This window comes from Dermacentor silvarum, chromosome 11 (genome assembly GCF_013339745.2).
Source record: "Dermacentor silvarum isolate Dsil-2018 chromosome 11, BIME_Dsil_1.4, whole genome shotgun sequence".
Classification (NCBI taxonomy): domain Eukaryota; kingdom Metazoa; phylum Arthropoda; class Arachnida; order Ixodida; family Ixodidae; genus Dermacentor; species Dermacentor silvarum.
In genome coordinates, this window is record NC_051164.1 from 75,562,919 (window position 1) to 75,585,357 (window position 22,439).

The 22,439-nt window shown below is 47.0% G+C and overlaps 1 protein-coding gene across 2 annotated transcripts in view; it reads left to right on the plus strand.

Moving 5' to 3' along the window:
- The window catches only part of LOC119432998 (homeobox protein onecut), a 161,321-nt gene that overhangs the window by 40,061 nt on the left and 98,821 nt on the right, over positions 1-22,439 (plus strand). For both annotated transcript variants that reach the window (XM_037700148.2, XM_049658477.1), the window contains exon 2: positions 1,650-1,727. In XM_037700148.2, coding sequence (XP_037556076.1) covers positions 1,650-1,727 — 78 coding nt within the window. The remainder of the gene's footprint in view (positions 1-1,649; positions 1,728-22,439) is intronic.

Consider the following 22,439-nt stretch of genomic DNA (forward strand, 5'->3'; position numbering starts at 1 on the left):
TCTTCTGGTCCCGAAATTGAAATCGGCCACATGCTCCCGAAATTTATTTGACGTGAGCGTTGATGTTTCGTCTTTGCAAATGACAAATCAAGCATTCTGAAAGTGCGTCAGGATGTGACACTACCTCGCAGCTGTACCGCGTTTCGTCTCGCACTGAAGGGATAGCGAAAACGTGAGATGACGACCGTCAACAAACGAAGCCATTACAACTTTGTGACAGGCAGTTGCCCGATTCCGTCGCTTGTCATCGCTGACGTAATTGCATCCGAGCTTTTCTACTGCCGACGAGGTACCTCAGTCACACATACAGCTAGAAGAAACAAAAGAAGATAGAAGTAGACAGTTGCCTGCATTCCAAAGACGGTCTGCTTCGAAGACGGTACAAGTCTGGCGAGGCAGTACCAGAGAGGGGTGAAGACATATTCACGAAAAGGCAAACGCATCTGTGCGTTCCCGAGACAAGGTCTTCCCGTGGTACGAAACGCCCCCTTCCGAATCATCATTGCTGTCGAGGCACTCCGGCATCCGCGTCTCTTATTAACGTCTCAGCAACGTTTTCTTTTTTCTTTTTCCTCGCCGCGTGCAGACAAACGCGTAGCAAGCACGCAGTCCGGGCACATAAGAAGACGTCAAGTGGGGAACGCGAAGACACCATCGGCTCGGCTATCCGAAGACGGTGTCGCAGTTGTACCGCTGTCGTTGTGGAATGCAACGGCTGCTCGCAACAACCGCATCGGCCACCTTGCCGTATCCCTCTGGCCTTCCGTTTTAATACCAGTTGTCATCGCGTCCTCGGGTTCTCGCCGCCGACATTTATTAATAATTGCGCTCCGGAGTAGTTGCCGCGGTTCCCGGCGCACCTCTTCCCCCACATCACGCCCCCTTTCCCTTTTCCCCAATCCAGCACCCAGCGCACCCCACCTTCACTCAAAGCTTCCCGAATCCTCCCTATTTCAGTGAAATCTCGCCGCCACCTTGATTCATTGTGTGATCCCTGCTTTGATTCCTTTGCTTTTTGCACACGCTCTCTTCGGAGCTCCGACGCGACATCACTGCTGCCCATGAGCGCTTCCCAATCAGTGTCGTTTTGTCCTTAACGTTTTGTTTTTTGTTTATAAGCGCAAAAATGCCGGACGCGAGACTCCTAGCGCCCTTTCTTGGTGGGCGTCTGCTCGGCGCTGCGTAACTGAATGGACACCGCAATTAAAAAGAATAAATCTCTCGAAAAATTGGAGTTCCCGATTAAGGTTTCATTCATATTTGAAAAAAAAAGACCGATTTCAAGAACATTTTCGGAACGTTTGAGCACTGTGGTAATAACGCTGTAGGTTCCTGAGCAGTTTGATTGTTTCAGTGAGACCTCATTGAAGTAACCAAAGTGCTCAGGAACCTAGAACGTTATCACCACAGTGCTCAAACTTTCCGAAGATGTTGCCGCATGGGTCTATTGCAAATATCGATCAAATTCTAACCGATGACTGCTTTTTTTTTTTCGAGAGAGAGATCAAAATTTTAAACTGTGTCCATTCGGTTACGCAGCGCAAAGCGCACGCCCGCCATGAGAGGGCGCTAGGCTTTTCGCCTGCCCAATTTCTCGCATTTCCCGACGCACCGCACTTATTGTTTTCGTTCTTCTTCTCCTCGTGCAGTGAAAATGAACGCTCAGAGCCCCAAGTTGGACGCCGCTTGCCCTGCCCGCACCAGCAGTTTGTACACAACACACTCAAGTGAGTTTTGGCCCGCCCCTCACCTCGTTGCACTCTGCGCATGCGCATTTTATATGCTCCCCCTCTCCCCCTTCTCCCACGTGCGTTGCCTTATTGACTCTTTCTTTGTGTTTCTTGTTCCGTTCTTTATACTATTCAATTTTGTGCCCCTGCTGTTTCTGCCTGCCGCCACAAGAGTTTCGTGCAGTCACCGGTACGTTTGGCTATGGTGTACTAGAATAACTATTCTAGAACTATATTATATTCTAGGACACTATAGTTGAGTGAAGTCGTGATGTCGCGGCGTCCCTCGGCAGAGTTCGCGGCCATTTGCGCCTGCGGAGCCCTAGCGCGGCTTCGCGTTTGGCTTGGAATGGATTGTTTTGTGTCTCTTACCGGTCTTTACCTTAAAGGACCAAATACGAAAAGCAAACTCAAAAGTGACCACGAGATGTCGAGAAAGCTATGATGGGCCTCGCGTGCACCCTACCGAGATCCTGGGGTCCGCTCGAAGTACGAAAACCAGTGTATACCTAGCGCGTAGTGCTTGATTTATTTTGTTGAAGTAAAACTAAATATAACAGTCATTGTAGCCATGACGTGGCTACGATTATTTCCGTTCGCTTAACAAGTATTACAAAGATGATACGCATCTCACTCCTAAAGGATCCACCCAGCTGGTAATAAAGCCAACCAAACTGAAACGCTTATAGTTTATCGACAGAATAAAATTAGTCATAGGACGATTGATTCATTGCGATGCAGTCTGAGTGCCTATAATTGTGATTCAGCTGTAATTGGTAGCGAAATACTAAGCGGATGTCTACCTTAGCAGTGAACCGTACCGTATACATTGTGGCGAATATATTTCCGTGGAAAGTGTAAAAAGATTGCTGTCGCCACACTCCCATAGAAGCCAACAACGCGGTGAGTGAAACGCGCAATCAACGCGTTTCGCACGCCGTGTTGTTGGCTCCTGTGAGCAGCAAAATTTTATGCAGTTTTGCTAGCGACAAGTATGGCGTTGTAATTAGCTAGCTTGCGGGATTGACACCTTCATAACTCACGCGGTGTAATGGTACGGTCAAGTGTTCGCAGTAGAAATTGAGGAGAACAGCCATGTACTTGGCTTATACGGTAAAATGCGCGACGAAAATAGCGTTAGATGGGCATTTAGGCAATACCAAAATAGGCAGGCGTAATATATTTCAGACATATTTAGGGAAAGTAAAGTACAACTACTTGTAATTAATAAAAAATGAAATAAATGAACAATAAATACGATAAATGCCGCCTCGATATAAAGGGAATCGGCACTTATCATTAATTAAGTTCACAGGGCAACGTTCGCACGACTCTGTGCATTTTTGTGCTAGCAAGAAGAAACAACCACTGAAAAGCGCGGTGGCAGGCGAAATTTGTGCTATTCTGTGAGGTTAAAAAAAAAGAAAACAAGTGGAGCAGCAATGACAAATTGGTACGAGCTCACGATGGATGTGGAGAGAGTCGCGCGCATGATAGCAAGAACGCTTATATAACGGAAAGACTAACTACCACAGAAATAGAATAAGAGTGTCAGCTTCAAGCACCAGGCTGAGAAGCTGAGAAACTGTATGTTGCTTGCACACGCAGTCTTCACGGTAAAGTTCACGCTTAGAGCATGGTTGTGTCAATTTATGGACCTGCTCTGTATATACAATCAAAATGACCGACACTCGGAGGGACGAAACACTGCATCCTCGTTAAAAAAATAATAAAAACACGGGTTCTCAAGTGATTAGATGTGTTTTTAATGTAATCAACAAAGACGGAACGGATGCGGCACAAGAGTGTTTCAGTGCTGGCTTACACTAGCTGTTTTTCTTTTTTTCAGGATATGCAGATTTTTTTGAAAATTGCCTGTGACAGGTAACACGATTCTAATCCTTGAGCTGGATTTCTCGAAGAAGCGGACATTACTTGCACAATAAATCTAAATGCATAAAATACTAATTAACAAATTTCGCTAATCAAATTCTAAATAGTTACTTCACTGGACAGACTGCAATTTACAAATTGTAGCCGCTGGGTTACCTAGGCATATCTACTTGGAACGAATTATGAGCACATGACACCGGTTTAGAGCTATGCATCGTCAAAAACTTGCGGTAAAATTGCATTGTTTTTCCACTTACTTCTTTAACAAAACGATGTTTTTGCATTCAAGCGCAATAATAACTGGAACGCTATTGTATTTCGTCGCATACTTTGGGAATTAATATCTCAAAGGTGGTGTCATTCTGAGAATTATTTCCAAGTGAAAATGCATTGTGAACTCACCGGCTACAATTCGCAAATTTCAATATGTGGCGTAAACTCATTAGTTAAATCCTAATAAGTGAAATTCATTTTGTTAATTCCAATTATGTATTTAAATTTTTCGTGTCCGCTTCTTCGAGTAATCCACCTGAATGAATATAATTGTGCTATCTGCCACATGTAATTTTTATAAAATATGTATATTCTGGAAAAAGAAACACCTGTTACGGTTGATAGCCATGCATGATATGACAGAGCTAAATATTATTTGCGGACGAGTTGCTGGTAGCTCGAAGAGCCTTGAATAAGGTTCCTGCGGAATACTTTCCTGTCTGTTCTAACTTTTTCGTACTATGAGAGCTCACTGCCAGCGGACGAAACTGTTACAAGAGACACCGCATTGCGTTATAGTCTTACAGATAAGTAATCATTGCGAAGTCAGCTAGAAGCCAGTATTCGAATCATGCGGCGACAAAAATATATTCCGCTAGGGATATACCAAATCAGACAGTAGAACTCAATCTAAGCCAAGCCAAATCCGAAGCTAATGTCGAGACGTGATGGATCAAAACACGTGATTGGCTGTCTTTCTATTGCTATCGTCTGAAAAAAAAAAATGCTAGGAATAAACTGCAGACGTGGATGCAATAACATTTTGTCTACACCGGCGTGTATTGCGAATTTAATGCCCACATGTAAGTGCCTCCAAGCATTTGGATGAAGGCTTTAAAGACGTACTATCATGGACAAATGCAATCTGAACATGAAAACAATTCAAAGAACGAGCATGAAATATTAAATCGATTCGCTGATATATTTTATACAATGATACCACTCACTTTTCCAGTACAGTGAACGGTACATGACACGTCCACGTTCTAATCCACCACATTAATATGTGCCGTATGTCATGGCCAATCACATAAATTATTTGCTCTAGGCTTGAGCATATCCGTCCCTTTTGCTAATGCCCACGATAGTACTTTAAAGCTGACAAGCTAATGCACATTTTTTTTTCAGCGCCGACGTTCTTGCCGTAAAGACACTGTGGGCCTTACTGATTTTACTTTTTAAAGATGTTCGCTAGGGATGTAGTGACTAGGTTAACTAGGGACGTAGTAAAAGTAGTTTATGTGCTGAATTATTTTGTGTATGCTAGAAAAAGCGCCGTACAGTGGACATATAATAAAACAATATTAGGCAAGGTGGCCGCTTGATGACAGGGATTTTTTAAGAACGCACAGCTTTGTGAATCGGAATTCGGACCCTTCGTCTCATGTCTCCATTACGCACCGCATGATGCGAGAAAAAAAAAAGAAAGATATATAATAAGACGTCCTCGTAGAGTGTGCCGTTCTGATATTGAGAAAAACGAACGATACAAGTTAAACATAATTTACCAGTGTTTATTTTTCTCAAGTTACGACTTACAACTAAATTTTAAGGAACCAGACTGGAACAGACGACCCGAGCTACATGACGTGCAGCAGACGAGCGAAAGCGTCGCAATTCTTTCTAAAGAAGTTGTCGACCACAAATACAAGCAGTACAAGTGAGAAACAAATGCGCTTAATTTTTAAAATTTAATAAGCATACATGATACTTTTGAAGTAAGACAAAAAGAACACCTATTAGTTTGTTTTAAAGCGACTTCAAAAAAAAAAAAAAATGACAGACCTTCTTGCAAAAGCTGTTCAAACGATACTACTAATACGGTTACCTTGGCGCTGAAAAGAACTTACTCTTGCACACTTACACACTTACACACTTACACACTTACACACTTACACACTTACACACTCGAAAACAGAGTTAATGCCTCAGTACGACACTCATACTACAGGTTGATCAGCCGATACCTATCAGTTTTCAATACTGAATTGGCGACAGCAAACTGTCATTCTCCATTCGTTATACACTATATGTGCAAATCTCCGTTCAAGAGTCAAGCGTGCTACTATATCTGACAAGATGGCGCACAATCCGTCTTACGTCCCTGGTGACTGCACGAAACTCTGCGGCCCCTCTGGTTGCTACTGCCGCTGCTGCCTGTGTGCACCGACTCGGCAGTTGTGTGCACACAAGAGGGCCGTGAACGCCCGCTCGGATCACGACTTGGTGATCATTCGAGACGGACTCGCTCCTTATTATATTTTTTTCTTCGTGAAGAACGCCGACTGCAGGACGGGGCCGACCCCCATAGAGCGTGTCGTTTTAGAACAGCGACCGGCATGTCGCCTGTTTACAAACGCAAAAATGAGCAAGTGAAAAAACTTCGCATCGACTTTTCACAGTACTGCTCAAGTTCATTTGGGGGACATCGCGGAGGAAATGGAACAAAATAAGACGAGTCGTAAGTCTAGACGACCGGACAGGTGCCTGTCCGGTCGTCTAGTCCTATGCGTCTTCTCTTGGGTCATTTCTTCCAAGATGAACCCACATCAAGTAGGCCAACCACTAGTCGCATACTCATTCATCCGGATAAGCGTTACGCGATATATGTCGCAGTTAGAGGCTTGGTCGCGCTTTCGATTTCGTAAGCGAGACATTTGTTACAGCGCGACACGGAATCTTAATCCGTACGTCTTACTTTCGCGCACCCGAGTTTACGGAGTTACGTCCCGCAGCGGTGCATCTGCCATTGTGGCGACTTACAGCGTTTCTCGTCTCTATCACGACGTTTGGCGTCCGTGCGCGTGTATTTTTTTTTTACGAACTTTGATAGCATTTCGAAGAGGTTTACAAAGGAAAAGCTAGACCTCGTTTGATGGATTACCATAGCTAGAAGCTTCGGATTAATTTTGTCACACTGCGGTTATACGAGTTGAATCTAACCGCGGTCTTATAGAACGTACTTCCACTCAACGCTCCACCGGGACTTGAGAAGTCGACGGCAGCGCCGCCCCTCGACAGAAGTGCTCACTACTTTCAGTGACACCCCACGGTAATTATTATGAAGTGTAGTGTCTTCTTCAGCCTAGGGGCGTCGTCGTGATCAACTTAATGGAGTGGAGGAAGAGCTTCGAGCCGGGGATCGTTTGAGAATACGGAGGTAAGACGAAGCAGACGGGTGTTCAGGCTTCATCGGAGTTCGGCTGCAGCTACCAGACGCACGAAGTTGGTGTGAGCAGAGGGATGTTAGAGCTTCTGAAGCACCGAATAATATTTAATAAATAGCAGGAGTGAAACGTTTCGTAGGGTGGGCTGTATACTCCATCGCACGATTCGTTTGCAGCGCTGCCGATGGTACAAGGCGCACACATGCAATAACCTTGCGCAGCAGAATATAGTTTCGGGCGTAACTGTCTAATTAATGGCAGGTATGGAGAGTTTAGTTTTTTTTTGCTTGGTACATGATACGTTGCAGCGATACGTGACACATCGTGATACGTGATACGTGACACATCTCGAGAGGCCTTCCTATTGGCTAAGGAGTCCTGCAGCTTCAGCAGTGCTGCAAATGACCCGTGAGATTGAGTATGGAGTTATTCGCGAACTATATCTGCGCAAACGTCTCGGGGTTCTTCATATCAAACTAACCTGGGTGTCTGTTGATTTTGCGAATGAAGACTATGAGATGAAGACGCGAAGAAAGGTAAGACAGTCGCAATTGGGGCCTGTAAATAAGCCGGGCTTGTTTATTGGGATTTTACAGCAGTTTATTGAGCGCACATTCTATGTGGGGTCGGCCCTAAGATTAGCTTCATCGTGCTAAGTTTCGAGACCAAAGTGGAAGCAGCTGTTGCTGAACCATTGGAGTTGCATGCGACTGTCTTGTGGTTAAGGAGAAGAGCAATCGTACGGCTTGGTAACTGGTGACAGTGATTAGAGGTGTTTTAGCGCGCTCACATCATTTTACTAAAAGGGCATATGTACGGGCTGATTACGTCTTCAATAAATTTTGACTTCGCCATTCCTGCAAACTTTCGCGTGAGCTCAGAGTGCTGCATTTGTGAAATGCTCTGCATCGCATGTTGCGTGGAAAGTTCGCTGGTTCAGCGGAGGGGTCGGCTTTGGGAGGTCTGATTTCTGAGGTGGTTATTGTGTTGAACAATTTATTTCCTATAAACGCATCACTCAACTCATATCGCCAGTGTTCTTGTTGTCCTCCTTCCGAAGTATGCCTGACTCGTGTCTCCGTTATGATATTATTGTGAATCGGGGCAGTTATGAACAGCACAGCCAGCGTCTGTATCACTTGAGGGTTTGTTCGACCAACGTACGCCTCGTTGCTGTGTAACCTGCTATTTTGTATTTCCAGAAATTCTAGAATATAAAATATCTTCTATTGATTGTATATCATTCTCTTGTACCGGAGCAAATGTCTCAGACTCGACATTACCCTCCTTAAGTGACACTTGACTTTTATATCACAGTAGTAACTCTTACAGACAACGCTTAGACTCCTGAGCGGCATACACGGATTTTGTGTCGCATTGCTCTTGAAACTCGTGCGTTAGCTTCAGTCTAATGTGAAGAACCGAAAGCTACAAAACAATTAAGGTATCACCGTTAGAGCATTAGCATAGTAGTACTTACGTCAAAGCATAGCAAATTAACCAAGTTTCTTGAGCTTTTGCTGCACCACAACGCCCCAAATACAAGACGACACGTGGAAATTCATGACGTTACACTGACGTACCTACGGGCGTTGGAGTCTCGGCGCGAAATTTAAAAGAAGAAATGGAAGTTTGGTCTGCGTTTTCCAGAATAACCCAAATCACCTTGAGTTCTTCAGTGTGCCTCAAAGTACGGCTCGAAAAAATTATCAAAATTTGCGAGGTAGAAACCTTGGCTCGCTTAAAATGCAACGTAGTCTTTCACAACCGGTACACAATTAAATTGACTCGGCTAGACACTGTTAAGACTGATGACGTCATGGCGAACTTTCGCGCGAATTTCCCGGTGCTGTTGACATCAGTCTTTCGTTGACCGTTTTTTTTTTTTTTTTTTTACTCTCCTACCAAGGTTTCTCTCGCGACAACAGTTGTCGTTTTACTATTTCGGAAGCGTAACTCGGGAATAAAATTTAACCTAACGTGCTTCTTTAATGTCCCTTTAAAAGAATAGCGGGGCACAAACAACGCACTGTGTACCCCTCTATCGGGTCTTTTTGTCTCGCGACCCAGCCGTCTTTCGGCCTATCTTCCTAAGCAGCCCTTCGAAACACTTCGCTCGAGCACGCGTAGCCCATCCACTTCCCGTCTCCGCGCAGCTTATCGCAAATCCCGGAGTCACGAGTCTTCTTCGTCCGAAGGGAGCGTGCGGCGTTTTTTTCTTTTTTTCCCGCGCTCACGGCGCGGTGACGTCAAGAGGCTTAGTCACGTTTTGGTCGTTTCAGCGGCGATTCCGCCATCGCCGGCCGGGGCGCCGGCTAAGGGAGAGGAGGTAGGGAGCGGCACGCGATGTGGCGAGAGAGGACCGGTCGGCGAGGCAACCCGAACTCGTCGCCGTCTTCAGCAAACTCTGGAAACGGGGCGATATCTGTTTCCCTAAAGCCCCTCCCTCCCAAATTTCACTAGATCGTTAACTTCCCCTAAATTGTTTAATTCCCCCTAAATTCGCTTTCCCCAAATGCATATGTAGCTCCATGTTACATTGACAATTTTTACCCTTTCACGAACCCCTTCCCCAGTGCAGGGTAGCAAACTGGATATCTTCCTTCCTGTTAACCTCCCTGCCTTTCGCATCTCATTTATCTCTCTCTCTCTCCGCAGAAACTGATTTGCCATATTCTCTGCTTTTGGAGCGGGTATTGTAAACTAAGCACCAAGGGCTGCAAGTTTTCATGAACGCACGCGAAGTCAGATGATGAGCATATTATTTTTATTTGATGTGCTTTATTCTTCGTGGTGTGCGAGCTATTCCTTTTTTTCTCTTTTTTTTCATGCGGTGACTGTACAGATCGTGAGTGTTCTGTGAGGTAACGCACACTCTGAGTGGACGTTCTAGCTGACGCGGAGCTCTCTGACTTAATATCTTGTATAAGAATCTATGCCTGAGTTATGGCGATGTTATATTCCACAGATATCTTCTTGTTTATTACATGCCTTAGTAGGTGGAGCTTACTTTTGATGATTTTGATAGCCGGTCCTTCTGTGGGATATATTTCCCGGATCTCATCAGTTAATAAAAAGTAAGAACGAGAAGGACCGCTGTTGGAGTATGAATTGTGGCATCTATATATAGAGAAGAAATGGCAAGTTTTTTGAAGCAACGCGCAAAGGGAAGAAATGTGAGTGACGATGGAAAGCCTAGCATATTAAAGGTTAGGTAAGTGTGAAATAAGCAAGAAACGAGGCCTGGCACAAGTGGCAGGAACGAAGGCGTATGCAGTAAATGATGCGTAGGGAAATGCCGTCGGCGAATTCGCTGATATGGTGAGGACAGCAGAAATGTTATACACTGAACTGGGCGGTAAGCATGAAATTCCTAGCCTCCCCGCTTAGACGAGGTCCTAAGCGTGATTACGAATTCATGTAGGAGGATATTGAAAGATTTGTGCAGCGGAAGAGCGGCAGGAGGCGATGGAATAACAGTGGATCTGATACAAGACGACAATATCTCTAACATGTCGAAACATATCAGACATTAGGAAGCATAATTGTACGAATTATTGCCTAAGCAAACTTCAAGTAGAAGAGTAAGACTTGACCTCGGTGAACTGAAGAAACCCTAGCTTTAAGAAAGGTTATCCCGCCATACGTTATACTCATATCAGTATTCAGGCTATTAAGAAATCTAGAGCATTGAACTAACCCCTATATATGGTCTTCATAGATTTAGGAAACGCATTTGATTTAGTAGAGATACCAGCAGTCATACAGGCCGTAAGTATAGCCAAGGATTGAAGCTAACACGCGTGAATATTTTGACAAATACCTGCAAGAGTGTCATAGCTACCATTCTTTCTCGCAAGAAAAGCTGGAAATTCGGATCAAGAAGGGTGTTGGGCAAGGATGCACAATATCTCCGTCATTATTCACTGCATATCTGCAAGGAGTGTTCAAGATGTTAGGATAGCGGATGATTAGGTGCAACTAATAACGGGAAATAAATCAGCTGCCTGAGACATTACAGATGCCACTGTCCTGTTCAGCAACGCAGGTGGTGATCTGCAAGAACTTATCGAGGACCTGAACAGGCAAAGTCTAGAGAAACGTTTGAAGATGTTTAGTAGCGCTTGACGATGGGACCAAAAAAATGGAAGCCTGTGCTACATAACGTGGTGAGGAAACGAGTGTCGTGATTGGTAGTAAGCCACTTGTATCGGGGAAGGAGCACGCTTATTTAGGCCAAGGATTTGCGCGCGATCCCGATGGTGAGAGGAAAATGTGCTGCAGATCGAAAATGGTTCGGTATGCCTGAGACAGAACACCTCGAAATCATGAACGCAAGCCCACCGATGCCGACGTATAGCTCAGATCAAACTCGTTACAGCCCAGCTTCATGTCGCGCGGGGCTGAGCGGGTGCGCAAATTTTAACGTCTCACTTACCAGGCGAAGAGAGGAGAGAAAGCGAGAGAGAGAGAGAGAAACGGGATCGCGCTCTCCACGTGCACTTCCCTTCCTCCACACTTCCCGCCGCTATTCTGGGGATTCCCTGCGTCGGCGCTGTTTTGGAGTCGTGCCCTTCCGATTTTCCCGGCGAGGCGATGGCTGCCTGCGGGTGCGAGAAATTTTCCAAGCCCGTAAGCGAGGGGGTTTTCGGAGCTTCGCGTTCCTGTATCTGCGAAGCACCTAATCTACCAAAATCAGTCGGGAGCCGATGCCACACTTTTGTTTTTACGCATATCAATGTTTCCTATTGCGTCATGCCCTTTTCTCTGAAAGTCGAACGCAATGAACAATGAATTGCCGCAGCTGGTCTGTTTCTCTACAGTATGTCAAGAAGCTCACTCGCCACCGCAAAAGAACCGGGACATAGACAGACAGATGACCGCAACATAGATAGACAGATGAACGCACAAACCAGCGCTCTCTCCCTACTAAGGTTTTGAGGATGAACAGGATGCCGCCGTCGCAAGTCTCTGTGCTCAGGGTGTGGCCTGATTTGACATTTAAAACGCTGGGGGGTTTCCAAGTTAGAACGTGCACACGTCTTCGTCGCAAGTGCAGCTAGCACTTACTGTGCGCGAGGCTCGCGATTCGCGAGAAGGCAGGTGCGTTTCGGCGCGGCAGCGTTCCGTGTAGGGAAGAAGAAAAAAAATTAGGGAGGCTTTCCCGGCCCCGTTCCCGTTATTTCTTTTTTTTTGTCCTAGCCGCGGTGGCGCTGCTGTAGCTGGAGCTCGGGAAAAGAGCGGGAAGCGACGTCAGAAACAGATAGCGACGACTCAGCGGTATTCTTTCCGAGACGCGGCACTCGCGGCATCTGGCGGCGAATGCGCGAAGCGCGTCGACGTATTTCGGTCTCCCGCGCTTTTTCTCGACGACGAAAGGCGCGCAGACCCGGTTTCTCGCTTTTCTGTCTCGCCCCCGTGATTACAACTCTTCGATGCAGGCTGTTTTCGGTGTCATGTGCGGTAGGAGTACGCTGCAGAACTAAGGATACAGATGGAACTCAGTAAATACGGACTAATTCAGGGCTGAGACGCTTTTAGTGCGGGAAATAATACGAGAACGTCTATCCAGCTGGAAGGGGCGAAATTACGCCAGCAGCCTGTTAATCCTCGAGCCGTACAACCTAGGCCGGGATCTTTGAAGAACCTTTTGAGCCTGAGTTGGTGTTCACTGTGCTGCACGCGATACTGGGCTGTGACTGTGTGCGGTTCCCCTCTGAGAAGGATAGCAAATTGGTTATGCGTGCTGGTTAACCCCTTTGCTTGTCTACTTTCTGTCGTCTTTCTCTCTGGACAGCAACGCGAAGTTATTTGAACTATTTAGGGAAAAGGCTTCGGCGTCGTCTCTATTTGGAATCATTCAATTTATTTCCCAACGTAGGAGGAGCATGGAAGATTGTACGATTATGTTAAGATGACACGCGAACGCCAGAAAACATACCAAAAAGCACATTTATATGTCCATATTATTTGGTGTATGAGAAACTTGCGTGGCGCCTTCACAGGAGCGTAGTTTGGTGACAATACCCGCCGTGGTAGCGCAGCGACTACCACGGCGTGGTGGGCGTGGCGGCCGCATTTCGATAGGGGGCGAAATGTAAAAAAAAAAAAAGAAAGAAAGCGTGCACCATGCATTGGGTGCACGTTAAAGAAACCCAGGCGTTCAAAATTAGTCTCCCGCTACGGCGTGCCTCGTAATCACATCGTGGTTTCGGCACGTAAAACCCCAGAATTTCTTTTTATTAGATTGGTGGCTATATCTCCTTTGTTTTGTCTAGCACACGTTTCATTCCAGAGATATATCCCCGGATGAAAATAAATTACAAATTTGCTACTGCTCGTTTTTACATTGGGCTTCTTGTGCGTGTTTTCCTGATTCAGGATGCGTTTAACAATTGTGCATTGGGCAACATATGGTGGTACATATGGTGATTGGCATCGTGAAGGGGTAAGGCGAGGCCCTGCACGTTTTCAGAAAAACTAAGGCAGCAGTAAGCAAGTATGCAGTAAAACGCTACCGCGCGGTCGCGCTGTATTTTACAAAACAGTAAATACATACGTAGCTCACCCAGAAGCGCTAGGATAAGAGAAAGTACAACAATAAATGCATAACCTTCAGTGTGTCATTCACATAAGTAGTTTAGAAGCGTATAGAGGCGGACAATTAGCGATTTGCTTCCATGTTTTGACACCTCTCACAATTCATTTGTCCTATCATTGAAACAGTTACAAGTATGGTTTGTACCTTCTGTAGGTGAGTGTTATATTTGAAAAGTTCTAGCTAGTAAGTGTAAATGAAAGTTTGGCTTGTTTATACCATTGTTAAGGCTCAGAAACTGCGTGCCAAAGTAATCGAGAAGGAAAATTTAAAAAGGTTGAAAGCTGTTTGAAATAAAGCCAACAAGCTCTGTGAAAGCCACTCATCGTTGGTGGAAATTTTCAGCTTGTAGTGAGCCAACGTAAAGGCTCATATCCAAAAGAGACGAATATGATAGAACAGCTGCTCAAATGTACATTTTTTCAGAACTCTCTCAGTTTCTTTCTTTATTTCATTCGTTCTTCTTCAAATAGTTTCTTCCTCCTTTTTTTGCGAGTTCCTGAGTTCCGGGTGAAACTCCATCTTCTCGTCGTACCTAAATAATGTTCATGCTAATAGGACTACCCTCGCCTTGGACATTGGCGTCACAGACAAGGTCCTGTCAGCTGTCCCAGCCAGTCGTTGTGACACCCGTTTGCAATACTTCGTGGTTTTGAAACATTTACAATTGCTTTCTCAACATGGCCGTGGTTCCCAGTTTTTCTCCGGCTTAATTTCTCGCTTTTTCCAGCACTCTACAACTGCTGTCCACAAGATTGTGCGCAAATGTGGTGGCCATGGCTCTTGTGGTGGCGCGTTATCGCTTCACTCAACCAATACAGCCTTGGCCTCCAGCAGTTTGCCCGGCACTTCGAATGAATGACTGAGTCTATGGTGATCCAATTCTAATGACACGAGACATACCACGCCTGAATCCCGTGACAGGCATAGTGTAGCCGGGCAAACTAAGTTCGCGAACGTTCATATCTCGTTGCTACGAAGCTCAGCTGTTCGGACACGCCTCCATACACGCCCTCAGCCCAGCACTTTCTTCTTTGCTTTGGCAGTTGGCTTCGTATGTAGGAACGCAGCGACGTACGTGGAATTCTCGAATTGTGCGGCGTCAGCTTTCTCGAAGTCACTCGGGCGTTCGACTTCATTGCCAACCGTCTTTGCCCTTTGTCAAATTAGCACTTCGCTAACCCTCCATTCATACCTCACGTATCACACACACACCCTTTCTCACAAGTTCCCATAGACGTAGTTTTTTTTTTTTACAGTTTCACTAAGGGTGTGAGGTTCACCGGGGATGTGCTGCCTAATGGTCTACGCACCTCTGATTCTACATGCGGAAGTCAGGCATGTGCGACCCTTTCCGCTGCTACATACCTGACTTTCGCGAGGTCATCGAAAAGCAATTAAAAAACCCGACTCTCGTCCCCCTGCCTAAGGCACAACCGCTCTTCAACGTTCGGAAAGTTTCACCAGCCCTCGAATCCGTGGAATCTCAATTAATGGGAGGCCCACGAGCTTTTAGTTGGTCTTCGAAATTGGAAAGGAGGAAGCGAATGTGGGAGGACCGCGAGAAAAAAAAAATGCAACAATGAAGTCGTATGTCCCCCCCCCCCCCCCCCCCAACTCTCTCACCCCCACCCCTACGACATCGTCCTATTCCAGAAGCGGCAACACGCGGACACGGCAACCCGTCGATAGCCGATTTTTTCCCCCGGGAAGAACGACTTTTCTCCTGCTGAAAGAGTGTGCCTGGTAAGGGTTGGAGGGATGTTGTAGGTTGTTGCAATATACGAGAGTTCGGGGAGTAGGCGACCAGCAAAGAAGCCTGAATCGATGTGGAACGCGGGCGCTGGTTTTGGGGTGGGCTATAGCCGCCGGGTTCTATGCATGCTTGGTTCCGCCGGCGCTTCCAAGCGTGCCAAGGTTTCGCGACAAAACATTGTCGGAAAAACACCGAGCCCCCGCATTCCCGTATCAGCCTGTCTGTGGGACATTGGGTGGTTGCCCCTAGTTTTTTTTTGTGCGTGTTTTGTCTAAACACGTGCCTGGCACGGCACTAGCAGAGCAGACGGTCAGATGGGGGTCCGGATTTAAAATGGTCACCGCGCTTGACCAAACCCGGTATGCCCGCTTCGGGAGTCCAGTCCGACTGGTCATTAAACGTTGTTCAGCCTGGAACGACGCATTCGCTCAGTTGCGCTTAACCCCAGTTTGCGCTCCGAAAGACGAATCTGCAAACGCCCTTTGCTAGATGTTTGTGACGTCTCGTGGTGGTGGGTGAAACTGACGCTTGGGGAAGTGGTAGATCGACGATAGACTGCAAGATGGCTGGACGCTGTCCAATTGAGGCATCTGTCCGATGAATTGGCAGCTGTTCGGCTCTTGCTTTGTGGTTATCGGGTTCTACTCTTTGTGCAGCTTAGCGAATAAAGGTGCGTATTATTGGCGAGGGAAGGTTTGTCCGACGCGTTTACAAGTGAGAACAAACCGTGTACAATCAAGTTAAAAACCTGATTTTGTTGAAGCAGTGTGCGCCACAGTGAACGCTAAATATTTATGTGGAAGTTTCGGTTCACTTGAGAGATACATATTTTTTAGAAAAGTATAGTTGAACAAATAAACAGTGACGTAGTCTGCAACACATCGTAGTGGATGGAAAGTGGCTTGACTCGACGTCCTTGTTTCGACTGCTTTACCATGAACATATCAAAACTGCAAAGAATTCAGTGGGCCCATGTGTTATCAGGGACCACACGTAAATGTAGGAGGAGGTCCTGTCAGCTGCGCCAAATTTGTCATGAAGCCACTCATGCCACGGCCGTCGCGACGGCTATTACTATATATAATAATCTTTCTGATTGTTTTCTCTGGCCACAATGTAGCTTCACTGCGTGAGTACACATTGCAAAATATGCCACGCTGCTTTTTGCGATAGTTCAGGTACTCGCAGGTTCTTCTTTGGCACCATGATGGTTTGCGTTAATGCTTGAATCTGAGTAGCAGAGTTGCTCTGATGGTTTCTTTACGCCAGAAATCGGGATGAACACGGTTTGCACGTGACATCTTTCTTGCTTGTAAGTTCAGTCACCTCTTGCTTCAGATCTCTCGAAATTTGAGGAAACATGATATGCCATTTCGCGAGGTACAATCAGCCAGCTGAGTTAGACGACCTTCACCGCGCGGCTTCTTCGGAGCATAATGTTTTCCTTTCAGATGCCAGCGTGCAGAACATATAAATATCTAAAATTGTAGCCAACCACGGAGCCGATCTTGTTTACAAGTGAAACATTCCTCTTCAGGAAGCCAAATCACCGCCCGAACCATATATACTTTGCGAACGTACCACCGAAAACCACCTTAATTTCTCTCTCAGCCCACCACGAAGTTCGTTTTAATCAAAAGCGAGTCGGAAGCGAAGCTTCGAACCGCAAGCTTTCATTCGCTCTCTAGCGAAGCGGTACAAGTTCGTTTCGTGGTCGGGTCCCCCCCCCCCCCCCCCCCCCCCCGAAAAACACCGAAGCCACAATGAATTCCACTGCTCCCTTTTCCTTACCAAGAACTTGCGCAATTTGTCTTCTGGCCGGCGTCAGCTGTTGTAGCGACGTGTAGGATATTTATACACTACCAGCCTCTAGCTTCCAAATAGCGCCCGGCGTTCAAACCCTACAAATCAAGTGAGAACGCGCTCAGCGAGGGGGAAGGAGCACGTATACACAAAAATAGGGAGTCGTAGTTCTACCAAGCGTTCAGAGATGGCGCGACCAGCCCTGTGGTGTGAGGGGTACGAAAACGGGAGAGCTTAGGAAGTCGAAGGGGTCGCTCGGGAAAAACGATGGAGATTAGGGTTGCAGCTCCGGTTCACTTTTTTTTTCATTTTTTTAACTTTCTCTCGATCGCTCGCGCCGGGCACGTTCCGGCGACCGCAGTTAATTAAAACTCGCGCTTTTCGCTAACCTTTCCGACACCCTCCTCGCCCGCAAATTAATTAATTCGTTAATAAATTTCCGGCGTCGCGACTTCCGTTCGTGCTTCCCTTTTTTTTTTGGCTTTGTCGTTCGTTCTAGCTCGTTTGGCATACACGACCGACCGACGGTGCTCGCGCAGTTAGTTCCTTTTCCGGAAACTGTCTCTCACTCCATGGTTTGGCGTCGTTCGATACGTTTTCGCCGGGTCTTTCCGTTTCCACTCGAATCGGCTGTCACGACGCCTCACTTGCGGCCACGCGCGCGCTCTGGGCCTTTTTCTTTCCAGCGGTTCTTTCTGTTCATCTGATAATTCCTTTTCTTCGTTTTGTTATATCGCGTCGCAAACGTTACAAAGCCGCATTTTTTTATTATTGAGATAGGGTACTTCGCCTTTTGGAGGCACGTTTTTTTTTGTCCAGCATAAAAAATGCCGATATTGGGGTTTCCTCACTCTCAGTTTAGCGTGCGCGAAAAGCCTTTTTTTTTGTTTTAATGCTCGAAGCATCAGCGTAACTTTTTTTGCGCGTCAGCAGCATTGGCGACGGTTGTTCTTGATGATTACGTTTGTTTTCGCGCACCTTGCTTTTTCTTTTTGTTCCTTTTAAGCGTGAAGACGTTCTTTTTTTAGCAGCTTTGTTCTTACGCACTTTGTATCACGTCCGGTCGTGACTGGAAGGGCGTCATAAGAAAAAAAAAATGTTCGCGGTGATCGCACCCTCGGGCTGCAAGTCTTTCTTCCCTTGACAATTGCTGACGCATCACCGAGCAACGCAGATCCGTCATCTCTTGTTTTCTTCTTCTTTTTTTTCTTTTAGCCCATCGTTCATAGTTTCTTTCTTGTCGCAGGCGAGCTTCTAATGTGTGCGGGCAATTAACGCTTTACTTAAAGCTTCAGCATTTTATCGCGCGACGCACCATACCATAGCGATTCCGCGTTGCAAGATGGAGGTCGTACTTTGATTTTTACGTTGTGAGCCCGTGGTGTTTTAATTAGTTGTTTATCGCAGCCCAACACGTGTGCAGGGGGAGCATCACATGCTCGTCATGCACGTGTAAAATTTTCAACTTTGTTATTTTTTTGGTTTATCGCAAGCGCTTTTACGGCTGCGTTGTAGTTATGATCTCTTCTTCGCCGCTAGGCGTCGCGTCGAGCAAACTTTTTTTCGTGGTGTCACCGCAAATATGGCGCGAAGCTTAACATGACTAACTTGACGCATGGGACTAAATAAAGACATCCGACTAAGAAATCAACTTTCGTGAAGCCGATCGTTGAGGCATATTTTTTCTTCGTTTCTTGGGGTCCTTACCATTTTTAATTCATTATCCTCTTGCAAAGCATCTGATCGCTTGACGGCTCACGTCCGTGTATCTTGATCGCTGCTGAAACTAGCACGCAGATAAGTGCGCAAGGACGCACTATCTCGCAGCAACCTCCACCTTACCGCCTTGGAAGTACGCAGTTAAACTGGCGCTTTCTCATCAATATTCGCTCCCCCCACCCCCGATTTTTCAACAGGAACTGCTTTCAACTGATGAAGGAGAAGCAACTTCCCTCTGCCTCTAAACAGACACGTATTTGCTCTTTGACGGATCCACGTGTCCGCTTTTGTCAACACGTGATCATCGACCCACGCCACGTTGCGGCAGAGCTGTGCGTCATCTGCTTCTATTATGGCCGAGTCGAATACGCGCTCGATGCTGATGCTGGGGCAGCCGGACGCTCGCGGACCAGACGTACAGCGTGTTTTTGTCGCTCGATTCGATCTCTCAGCCATCCGTCTTTTGCACCTGTGTCACCTTTCACTTTCAACCCGATGCGACTGCGAGGTTTTCAGTGCCGGAAGAGCCTAAGAGAAGTAAGAGGCTGGGGATGTGTCCAAGGAGAGAGAGAGAGAGAAAAAAAAGGGGGGGGGTGATAAGCCGGCTCGGGAATGGACAAACGTGGCAGTGGCAGTGTCTACAGTGGCAGCAAGAGGCATCGTCGGTTTCACCCGAGTCGCAGGTTTTGCATTAGATGCAATCTGTCGGGCCGTCCGCTGGCCTCTCTCATTGTGTCTATACTTTACAGCTCGAGATCGATGTGAAGGGCACCTTATAAGAGAAGGGTCTCGCGCCGGAGCGCAGTCGGAGTGTATAGATGGAAGTTAGGGCCGAGAATTGGACGCGAGCATCACCGGTGGTAAGGCTTAAGATTGAGAGGAGGAGAAGGGGAATCGGCCCGTGCGTTTCAATGAGCCAAATCGTCGGCTCTCTCGACCTCCTGTGTGCCCACGGCGTCGTTGTTCGATACAACAGGCGTCGTGCGCCGAGTTCGATCTCCTTGCCGTTTGGGAGTTTAGTGAGCTGGCACCGATTGCGTGTACGAGTGCGTGCGTGCGTGCGTGCCCGCTGTCGTGGGGTGACGTAGGAGAAGGCAGGGGAGGAGGTATGGACGGCACCCGCGGAGTGAACTGGTCCTGCCCCGTTTTATCGGCGGGCCGCAGCGGTTGCCTCATTTGTAAAAGGCGCCCGATCGCTGCATGGGGCGTTTCTATGCTTATTCTCGCAGGAGCTTCGAAGGAGCTTCCCTGGGGATGCAGGAAGAGCTCGCGTCGCTCCTTGGTCGGTTTGTGCGCGTGCGAAGGATACGAGGAAAGAAGAAGAAGCCAAAAAAAAAGTAGCAAATAGCGCGCGAAGGTTCTCTTGCTCGTTTTATTGTTGTTATATTCGTCTCGCGAGAATTTGAGCTACTAAGGCGATGGAAGTGAAAAGGTGAAAGAGTTTGAAAGCTGTTTGAACGTTTAATTTATTGACCCCTCCGTCCTTTTCTTGTATATAGTTCTTGGAAACCCCTCGATTCGAGGAAACGCGCTGTTTGCGTAGGTGCCTAGTGGGATATTTCGAATTTGATTTCTGTTTTTTTTTGTTTCACCTGCACTAGAACTTACGTTATTCTTTTATCACATGAATTATTTCATACACGAAACGCTGAGCGAAGCTCGTAGTTTGCTTATTAAGGCGCGTGAAAATTCAATCATGCATTAACACGTATGCAGCGAAATCGACCCAAATTGTGGCCAGATGAATGCGCATTGTGATACTTGAAGCTACGCAGTGACTTCGCAACCGTGTGTGAATACATTCCGAAGTCCTGCTTTTCTTTCTAGCATTGTCTGGGCGTTCATCCGATACTGTGTATTGAAAATAAAGAGCACGCGTATGGGCGTGTTTGTGTGTATGCGGGTGATATAGGGACATCCACGCGTATCAAGAAATGAGCTCACGAATACTCAAACAAACCAACTTGAAGTAGGTAACATATTAGGCAGTTAACGTTGGCCCTGCAAGCACTCATCGCCGAGATATACGGTTATTCGGAGGGTTTTTCCACCTTCGTCACTCGCCTCCACGTCCTTTATCATTCTGGGAACGGAGGCGAAATAACACGCACCTTGCAGGTACGCACACTGGCACGGTAAACTTCGAACTTATTTAATGTTTTCATGTTCCTTAATTAATGCCCTACTCTCTAATTTGCCAATGAGGGGAACAAATATTTCGTATTTCTAAGCCTCGCATATTGAACACAGATGGAAGTTTCAAACATACAGTGCGAACGCAGTCAATAAGGCACGCCATAAGAAGCACCCCTGCGAGCAATTGCAATGAAGCCACACTTGTCAAAGTGGCTCGTTAACGTATTTATGTACGTTTGCGAACAGCTCTACTTCAGGAGGTACAAGTAGGTTTTGTGATTTTCCACGTCTCGCGGTAATATACTGCCACAGGCCGAGCACTGGAACCGGGAATGCATAACCCGCCAGGAGAACGAGTACCGCGGGTTTGTCCAAACAGCGCCATATATTCTCCGGTCACTCTTCTCCGCGCAGTCGAGACGACGAAGTGTGGACTTCCGCGCATCCTTTGCCGCGGAACCTCGCGCGTCTCTCTTGAAACGCGACTTGGGGGAAACCAGGATGGCGCGCAGTCTTGTTCCCTCGGGACGCCGACTCCCTTCTACAGGAGGGGAGGGCGCGACCGGGATTGAAGTGGGTAGCGGCGCGCGCAAAAGGTTGGTTCGTGTTTATCAGAAGGAGGGCGGTCAATTTCATGCACCACCAGCTGCTTGTTTGGGTTTTGGTGCGCGTGCTTCGGCCAAGAGCACTCGACGCGTCGCCGCGGTCCCAGGACGATTCGGCGCTTCCTTATGTCTCTTCTCATAGCAGGCGCCGGTGCCATTGGAGAGGAGTCCCTCGCGCGATCTTCTCGTCTCGTTGTGTCGCTGCTTCTCTTTATTTAATTGTTCGCGCGGACGGGCGAGACGCTGGTCCTCTTAGTTTCGGCGGTTCGGAAGGGCCACTTAGTTTCGGAGGCGATGACGCAGCGATGCCGAGGGTGAGGTCTCGTAATGGATCGCAGTGGCCCATCCGACCCGCTGGCCTGCCAAAGTACGACGACAGCTGTGAAGATGCTGAGTGTGAAAGTCCAGCTGGGTGCGGCGTCCCAGAGCGGCGCACTTGTCCGAGACACGCCGGAACCGTGTCTTAGTGGCGGTTCCGCTGTTTATTAACTGTGACAATATGGGAAGTTTGGCTTCCGATGAGCCCGCTATTTCAAAACCGTAGCTGACACACACGCCATATGCATAGATTACAGTTTTTATCAGGCCCTTTGTTTATTTAGGGAGTGTCTTAGTTGCAGCCGTTGCTTATGTGTGTGTTGGCACACGCGCACGCACACGGTTACACTTTGACGCTTGAAATGCGAACGCATTAAAGATAAAAAGGAATAGAAGGGAGCATCACGTGGCAACCTTAAAGCCTATCCAAAAGATGAAAAA